The following is a 9,814-nucleotide window of genomic DNA, read 5'->3' on the forward strand; positions in this document are numbered from 1 at the left end:
ATTAAAGCAGGGAGAGGGAGACGGAGCACAGAATCAGATATGTACTGTGTGTGTGTGTGCGTGTGTGTGTGTGTGTTTGGGCTGGTGGTGGTGGTGGTGGTGGGGGGGCAGAAAAGATAGTAAAATTATGTGATGAGTTTTTTGGATTATCAACATAGCGTGATCCCTCCTATGATTCCTGTTGGAGCGCAAGATCACCGGCAACCCGGTCTGAAGCACCGCAGGTGGTCCGAGAGAGAGGGAAAGGGGGGGTGGCAGAGAGAGAGAGCAAGAGGGAGAGACAGAGAGAGAGAGAGAGAGAGAGAGAGAGAGAGACAGAGACAGAGAGAGAGAGAGAGAGAGAGGCAGAGGCGTGCTGCACATTGGTCGGGCTACTTTTCTGACGACACACCAACAACCGTCAACCTGTGGATAGAGCGCGTCTCCTCCACATCACCCTCTCCCCTCATACACCAAGCCCCGAGCCGCGCGGACACAGCCTGGAGGACGCATGTGCTGGGAGAGGGTGCCGAGGGTTCGATTCCCTAACGGAGGAGAGGAACTGAAAAGTTGAGGGGGGCGAGGGGGGAGGGGGGTGGTCGTGCGCCATTCCCGCTTCATGAATGGCCGGAACATGGAGGAGATGCCATTCGAAAGAGTCAAGACCCGGCGGAGGAAGGGTCACTGCCCGGCCGGTGCACCCCTGGGCGCCATCGCCTGCGAGGACGAGTTCAACAGCCAGGAGCTGGAGGCTCTGTTCCAGAACTACAACCTGAAGCTGGAGCAGACCGCCACCCTCAAGGCGCTGGCGGTGCTCATCGTGGCAGCTTCGTCGCTGTCACTGGTGGAGCTGCTGTCCAGCCCGCGTCTCACCTTGTCCAAGGGCTCCTACCCGGTGCACTGCGTGGTGTTCCTGTCGCTGTTCATCGTCACCAACGTCAAATACCTGCAGGTGACGCAGCTGCAGCAAATCGCGAAGCTGGCCCTGCTGTTCAGCTTCACCTTTGCGCTGCTCTGCTGCCCGTTCCCGCTGGCGCTCGGCACGTCGGAGCTGGTGAGCGCCGCTGCCCCTGAGCAAGGCGTGTGGCAGCTCATGCTGGTTACCCTCGTGGCTTACGTGCTGCTGCCGGTGCGGACGCTGATGGCCGTGCTGTTTGGGGTGATGCTGGCTGCGTCCCACTTCATTGTCATAGCGACATCGATCACGGGAAGAAAGCAGAAGCTGTGGAGACCGGTAAGTGCTGCAACTGCATCCCGGTCTTTCACACAATCAACTCTATAGCCTGCAATGGATAACAGCCACATGTTTCACTTAATCCACCACCACATCGAACAGGTAGCGGGCTGCCGCTACAGTCCAGGTACAGTGAGCAACTTCTCCTGTAGGTGCACTGGGAAGCTCCCAGCTGGGCTCTGAACCAATGTATGAATGTAAAGTGATGCTGAGAGGCAGCACTCTCACTCATCCGACTTCCCATATAGAAGACAAGGTGAAAACACCCTCGGTGATCGATTTTAGCTGCAGGATACTGGAGCTGTAAAAACTGGAAACGAGCACAAAGTTCCACGTTTGCGCGCCAGTGTAATGAAGCGGACGAGGAGCTGTCCAGCTGCCGGTGCTGAAACAGGCGGCGAGGGTTTCTGCAGAGCCTCACACACGCCTTACTCCTGATCCTGGACTGGTCCCTGTGCCCAGATTGTAGGGAGAAGCAGTGGCTTTAGTTTTTAAGCTGCCACCACGTCTGGTTTCTGAGTTGTGCAACATCTACATCTTTATTAGAAGGTGGTTACAAAACTTTTTGGCCCCTTAAAACGAAGTTTTGGAAAATTGATATCCCCTCAGAGGTACATATGTCACTTCTTGCTTCTTGCTTTACTCACTAGTAAAATTTGATAAAGGAAAGAAAAATAAATGTAATTTTGTGTAGCAGACACATTTTTTTATTCTGCTTTTCTGTTGTTTACTGACAACCTCTGAAATTTATCTTGGTGGTCTCAGAGCCCCCAAATTTGGAAGTGCTGCTGTAGTTTGGCAGGCTGTATTCATTGGTAGTAATACACTGCAGCAATGTAAGCCCTTGAAACAAAGCAACACCTACTCATGACCCTTCAATCAGCAGAAGTGACCAGTTCAACCAAAGGATGATCTTTTTCTTGAGCGGAGTGAAGACCTGTTTTGAGGAGGTGATGTTTTTTTTTTTCTTTTTTGTTTTTTTGCTGGTCACAACAGAGAAAGCTCCATCCATCTGTCTATGCTGGATTAGAGTGTTTCTCAGACCTTTCACCTCTGACCTTCCTGGAATTGACGACACAGAGTGGCAACAGAGCTCATCCTCCAAATGAAGTGTCCGGCAGGATCAATAGTCTCTGATCATTGATCAGTAATGCACTTTGTCTGCCAGTCGTTCCACTGTATAGCTTTTGTTGTTTCAGGTCACACCTAGAATTCATGTTGTAATCCACGTGCCGACCTTAATGTCTGTCATTCAATCCATCCTATGGATTAATCAAGGATTGCGAAGACTAATCTAGCCAGGATGTATGATTGCACTCATGAAAACACACATATATGTACAGTACGGACACGTATGTGTGCGTTCCTTCAGTCCCACATGCACATACAGTGTGTAGACGCTGCCAGCTGTATTTGGCATGTCTGTTCTTGTTTGTGTGCAGCTGGTGGCCAACGCGGTGCTGTTCACCAGCGTCAACTTGTTGGGGGTGTTTGTGAGGATTCTCACCGAGCGCACCCAGAGGAAAGTCTTCCTGCAGGCCCGCAACTGCATCGAGGAGAGACTGAGGCTGGAGGACGAGAATGAGAAACAGGTGAGGTGTGAATTTACACAAACACTCACACACAAACATAAACACCCGGGTTGGTAGAAAACAGCAACAACAACAACAACAACAACAACAAAAAAATAGTGTAAGACGATGACATGCGTTCACACATCATCTTTAATGCGTGTGTTCATGAAATCGTCACAGTCTCTTGAGAAGTTTTTTAAAGGTTTCAGGTGCCAATGTATTCTAACAACCTGCCCACAGGCACGCAGTAACTATGACAGCAGCTATTTAAGGAAAGAACAATTACTGTGGCACATGCACCAGCGCCACACATTCCACCCCCTCTGCGCACACCTACATGCAGCAATTTAACCAAGCAACAATCAGGCAACTTCGCCACACAGAGACACTTTGTTACACACCACACCCTCTTCACCCACTGTGTGCACCAAACGCCACCTACACCGGTTGTTTAACGGAGAATTAATTATCCCATGTATGTAATATGCCTTCATACATGTGTCACCTTCATGCACACAGGGCTGGGCGAGCGCACATACACACTTAGCACCTGTGCTTTGTAGATTAGATGATGATATGCTGTGTTTTCCCCGGCAGTAACAGGCTCCCTTCTGACAGGTAATTACACAAGCAGATTGCTTTCATGGCCTCCCTACTCCAGTAAAGGTCACAGTTTATCAGGGTGAGAGAAACACACACAGACCCATGATTCAGATCTATCAGCAGCCAGCCAACGGCCTGCGAGCAGGCTGCTGCACGCCGCCACCGTCACCGTCACCGTCACCGTCACCGATGTGCCCACGAACACAAATGTCTCAGATTTGAATTTCAGCCATCAAACAGGTTGCTGGTGGGTGTTTGCCCTGGTTTTTGCTCTGGGCTGAATCCATAGGTTGTATTGATTGCAAAACATGTGTAGGCTGTGTGCTGTATGTCTGGGTGGGAAATTGACTTCCCGGTTCAATAGCAATCTCAGCACCCAGAGGCAACGTGCAGTTTCCTCTTGTGATTCGTGTTAAGCAGAGACAGTTGTCAGGACAAAAACTCAACACAACCTCTGTTCCATATGTGACGTTCCTCTAAAAATCATTACATCTCCAAAAAAATTGAATATCTAAATGACAAAACAGGTGGGCAATGTATCTGAAACTAAATATCAATAAAAAGTTGACTTATTAGCATTTTCCGAACCTTTAAACCCTGTCAGCAGTTTTGACAAAATAATCCCCACTTACTTGCTTTTTTGGGGGTGAGTTCATCAACATCTCAACAACAAGTGAGCGAACTCCTCCATCTGCTGATGAAGACTGTGTAATATGGATGAAAGCTACTTTGTGGACCTCGAGTTGGGATTGGTTCGTCAAACTGCTGTTCCCAGAGTCAACAGTGATCCTTACAAACAGCCATCCACACGAGCGCTCTGTGATCCGACACCTCTGGGGGTAAGAAGTGGTTAAGGTCAGGCATTAATGGAGGGTCACCCTGTTCCCTTCCCAAAGAGGTCTCCTCACACTGTAACACATGTATTTCCATCTTTGGTTTTGAGAAAGCAGTCATTATTCAGACGATCCAGAAGTTAAGAACTACTTAAGGTCCACTTACCAGCTTTTTTCCAGAGCTAACTCCATTTGATGAAGTCCGTAAACGTCGGTCGAAAGCTTTGGGAAAAGCTATTTTAGCAAGTGTTTGAAAGTGAGTTGAATGTTAAGACTTTTCCAAGCTCAAGAATTAACTTTAATATTTAAACAGGTCATTTTATGAGTTTGAACTGGTGAGAACAGTCAAGAAATCTCCACCAACCTCTCCCATGTTGACCCTGGATAACATATGTTCATCTGACAGGACTTATAACATTTAATTAAACCAGTTATTTTGTATCTGGAGATTTGGAACTTTCGAGTCAGTCAAATTTAAAACCACATGGTCAAATTAATCACTTTGGTCACCCAAGTTCTAACTGTCCGGTGACCAATTCTCAGCGTCTTAAACTTCCCCCCAAAATGGCGGAAAAAGAGTACCTTCTCTCTTTACTGTACATACAGGTTATAAATGGGTTTTTTTCAGACATTTCCATCATGAATGAACAGGGACTGACTCCTGTCTGATTCAGTAAAAGCCGTTAAGCTTCCCTCTTACTTTTTGTATATGTTTCTCCTTATTAAGGAGGATTTGTAACCATTAGGGTTGATAATAATACAACACATACTGTATCTTCCTCCTACCTCCCATAGATCTTCCTCTACCTTTTATACCAATGTAGTTATCACTTTTATCGTCTGGCTGTGTGGACGATGTTGGAAATCAATAAGCAGGAATCATTTATGGAAAAACATCGATATGCTGAAATACTTTGATTTATCTGTTATTTTATTTAATGGATTTGCTAAAATATAGAGTAATGTAAAGTGGATTTGATCTATATATCACACTTCTAGTAACGAGTCAAATTACATGTCATCATGCAGAGTTCGTCTCTTCTCCTCATCCTGTCTTTTTCTATTTTAGTTTGGATTTCATAAACAAGTGGTACATGTTAAATTGACTGTGTTATTGCCGTCTTCTCATGACAGGAATAAGTTTAAAGAAAAAGAAAAACTTTTTCTTCCTCTTCATTGAGTGAGTGTTAGTTTTTGTGCAAACAAGTTGGATTCCTTCAGTTTCAAGTTGCTCATGTCATAGATTGCAAAGTTTTTGTGGGAATTTCTTGTTAAACTGCAGGATGGAGGATCCGTGTGTTAATGTGAGAGAAAATGAGCCAACGCTTCATTAATAAACCACCACAGTCACACAAAAGCTCACAGTGAAGTGAACCTGGGACAGATCAGAGAAATGAGAATCTTAAAAGTGCCATTAGAACATGTTCATGGACCAGGTTGATAAAGCAGATGCATGAATTATGTTACTCAAGCAACCACACCTTCACACTTTGGTTATTGCGATTTCCACACCTGACACACACGTATATATGCGTGCAAAAGGCGAAACACAAGCACAAGCATGTGTGAACACACACACTTTCACACACGTCCACCGCGAGTAGGTGTGATGGCTCTTTCTAAAAGCTGCTCTCCACTTTAGCGTTTTATTTGCAGGTGAGGCGCTGTTGTGTGAATGGATGTATGAAGTGAAAACAGTGTTGGAGGGAGACACAGGAGAAGCCCCGGCTGCTTTGATAACCCTGCCTCTCAACAGCTGTTGAGCAGAGCCGCCTCATGATTCATTGTGCATTCACAGACATTTGACATCCTGCTCATCCTGGATCAGGAGTGACACTGCTGCTGCAACAGAGACTGTTCACACACACACACACACACACACACACACACACACACACACACACACACACACACACACACACACAAATACGCTGATCTAAGTGGATACAAATTGAGCTGAAAGGATTAGTTCATGAATTGCTTTGACTGAAAATTAATTGACAACAATTTTGATAAGTGATTAATTCAGTAAGTTCATTTTCAGCCCAGTATTCCTACGAATTACATTCATATTGGAAGATTCTGTACCTTACAATTTACACCTAATGCCAATGCATAGAAACCTTAACTGAGTTCTTTAGTTGCTTAATCCTTACCATACCAGAACCATAGTTTATTTTCCACAACTACTGTCCACCTTAACAATATCTTAGCTGCCATGAACACAGTCAGAATTTTAAAAACATTCACACTAGATGTAAAGCAAATGTAATCTGAGGTTTTGCAAAATCAACCAATATCAGTATTGTAGAGTGGTGATAAGGTTCAGAGATTTGCTGTTTCTCACTGTTTTATATCATTATCAAATGAATCTCTTAGGGCTTTGGACTCTGAAAACTTGTATTCACAATTCAATATGCACACACACACACACATATATATATACATATATATATATCATACATTAAACTACAATTAATTAACAGAAAAAATACTGAGAAATTAATTATTCAAGCTGAGGCCTTAAATCTCTGTCATCTACTCATTAAATAAATCATTAAATACCCTCAGTTTTTGCAGCCTTAATTGGGGCTGCAAATAATGATTTTTGTCATAATTGATTCATTACTGATTCTCAGTAATTACTCACATTAGATAATCAATCAATACCTGTTATGAGAGTTAAAAAGTGACAAATTGAAATTTTTTGTTTTCTTGACAGTACAACTAAACGAAACTTCAAAATATTCAGTTTAGTGCAGATCGATTGATCTGACAAGCATTTTCCTTATGTTTTGTTCTATAAAATGTCAGAAAATTGTGAAACAAATGTCGGTCAAAATTTCCTTGAACCCAAGGTGATATCCTGAGTCTGTTTGTTGTTGTCAACCAACAGTTCAAAATACAGAAATATTCCGTTTAGTGTCACAAAAGATGGAAAAAAAAAAGGAGCAAATCGCTGCATTTTAAAAGCTGAAACCAGGTCAATTTTTGCATTGAACTTGAAAAATGACACAGTTGATAGTTTGAAATAATTAATTAATTTTCTATTAATTTATTAATCGCTTAACTGACTAATCATTTCAGTATAAATTTAGTTTAAAATGCATTTTAGAGGCTTTAATTGGTGAATACTTGATATTTCTGCTTAAAAAGGGCTTCAATGATCAATCGACTTTTCATTGTTTCATCTTTTCATGGAAGCACAGAGCAATTTGTTTATATTTGTTTATGCCTGCATGAATTTAAACTCACACTAGGAACATTTATGTCCCGACCTACAAACTTTATAACACGGCCGTCTCCTCTGTTTTAACCCCTCCCTCCTCAGGAGCGTCTGCTAATGAGTCTACTGCCCAGGAATGTTGCCATGGAGATGAAGGAGGACTTCCTGAAGCCACCTGAGAGGATCTTTCACAAGATCTACATCCAACGTCATGACAATGTCAGGTACAGGGGTGTCATGACAACTGTGGAGCGCAGAGTTGTGCGGAGGGGCTGGAGTGTTTTGATCCAGGTGTCACCTGCTGTGACGTCAAGGTCAAGAATAGAAGGAGAGCAATTACGATTAGCCATTAACGCTGATGCAATCAAACTATGTAAAGGTTAGAAAGAGAGAAGGGACGGAGCGAGTGTCACCACGACCAGCAGATTTAAAAATGGCCGTCTCCTCTGGCTCAGCTCATGTTTGTGTTGTTGTTATTTTGGAAACAGATCTGCTTCAGAAACACAGCAGTGACTGCAATAAGATTTAATTATCAAATATTAAACCCCTGAGAATGTTGTTTTATTAGAGCGGCAAAAAGGAGGTACTGTCTTTGATAAAATCATCTTAAATCAAGGTCTCCTTACTACCTCTTTCTGGAGCTTTCCACTCCTCAGTGGAATTACCAGTGACATGCAGACTGTTATGTTGTATGTCTATAAGCCACTGGTGACACTGGTTGTCACTGCTGAATTACCAGCTCTAATTAAACAGGGTGTTTATGACATTGTTCAAACACTGATATGAGTGGCTGGTTACATTTTTGTCCCTTCCATCTTTTCATCATGATTTCATCACATCCAAAAGTTTGAGGAGAAGCAGCTACAGGGTTTAAAAAACACATTTAAGGACAACATGATCAGATAATTAATTTTTTTCTTGGACTGAAATGGAGATTATTAGTTGATTAATCTATTTTTTGAATGAAAGCTGATGGTTTAAGTCATTGGTGTAACAAACATTCTTATCAAACACTTGCTAGTTCCAGCACCTCAGATGCAAGGACCTGTGGTTTTTCTCTCTATTTTATGACATAGTCAATTTAATCTCTTCAGATGTTGATCAATCAAAACGAGTAATGTGAACACCTTAGGCTCTGAAATTGTGGCACGTTTCACTATAATCTTACATTTTATGGATAAATAACAATAAACCAATTGATCATTAAGTAATCGAAAGAGTGACAATCAAAATAACTGCTGGTTGCAGCCCTGCTGTGTTTTAGATGACTGACAGAAATAAGCTGTTAAACCGTTCATTCACAGCTTCAACTGTTGAATGGGAGATTTTCCTGTTTTTCATTGTTGTAAGTCGAATATCTTTGGGTTTTTCACTGTTGATCACACAAAGAAATTTGAGGCAGGTCTTTTCTGACATTTTATATAGTAAACAATTAATTAATTAACTGATTGGTTTAAGAGAAGAAAAAATCAGCAATCAGTAATGAAAACAATCATTATTTGCAGTCCCGTCCTTGTGAATTTTCCAGCCTATTCAGCAGCCCCCTCTATTGCACTTGTAATGAAGAGAATATTAGCGAGCGTGAGAACCCGGCGTGACTCTGAGCTGATTGCATTCCAACGAGGCAGGAAGGAGAAACGTAGAGCTGTATCAGAGCTGCTGAGTGTGGGAGTGGAGGGCTAGGTAGCATGTCAACAGCACTCCTGTCAAGAGACGATCCTCTCCACTCTCCGTCTGCCTCTCTCTCAGTCTGTCTGTCTGCCTCTGCTCCCACACTCACCCACAGTTTGGGAACATCACCGGCCTCGCTGCTGCACTGGCACTCAGCCAAACATCACGCTGCTGCTGCTGCTGCTGCTGCTGCTGCACCACCCGAGCCAACTCCCGCTCATCTCCAGGGAGCTGCTACAAACGCACACATGCACACCCAAACACATGGTGGTAAAAAAAAACAACAACATGAGCTTTATGTAGCCGAGCAGGGCCGTGACATCTCCCCGATCTGGCCCCCCTTTGATGTGGCCCCAAGACCGTTTGATCGCACACCTATTTATCTCCGCCACCGCTCTGCTCTCGTGTCCCTCCCTCGCCTCCTTTCTCCCTCTCTGCCCTCCTCCTCACCCACCACACATCAGCACGACCTGCAGCACAGCACCATTCAAAGATAAATCACACAACAGAGCTCTTCTGTCGAGCAGCAGTCGTGATCCCAGCTTTGCATACATCAGGCTCCCGAGCAACTATACTGTGCTGCCAAAAAGAGCAACAGCATCTCAGTCACGATGCAGAGGAAGGGTCTCTTCATGCAAGCTAGGTCTGGGGATCAAACTTCAATGCTTTTTGGGGACCTAAATGTGTCCCAAGC

General features: G+C 43.8%; 1 protein-coding gene across 1 annotated transcript in view; it reads left to right on the top strand.

The window, feature by feature from the left end:
- The first annotated feature begins 356 nt into the window (after positions 1-356).
- The window catches only part of LOC111671788 (adenylate cyclase type 1-like), a 50,199-nt gene continuing 40,741 nt past the window's right edge, over positions 357-9,814 (top strand). Inside the window, exons 1-3 of the mRNA XM_023428988.1 lie at positions 357-1,213; positions 2,656-2,805; positions 7,555-7,673. Of these exons, the coding sequence (XP_023284756.1) occupies positions 599-1,213; positions 2,656-2,805; positions 7,555-7,673 (884 nt within the window). The 5' untranslated portion in view covers positions 357-598. The remainder of the gene's footprint in view (positions 1,214-2,655; positions 2,806-7,554; positions 7,674-9,814) is intronic.

Source organism: Seriola lalandi, unplaced genomic scaffold (genome assembly GCF_002814215.2).
Source record: "Seriola lalandi dorsalis isolate HSWRI2012SDOR001 ecotype SW California unplaced genomic scaffold, Sedor1 jcf7180002054885, whole genome shotgun sequence".
NCBI lineage: Eukaryota > Metazoa > Chordata > Actinopteri > Carangiformes > Carangidae > Seriola > Seriola lalandi.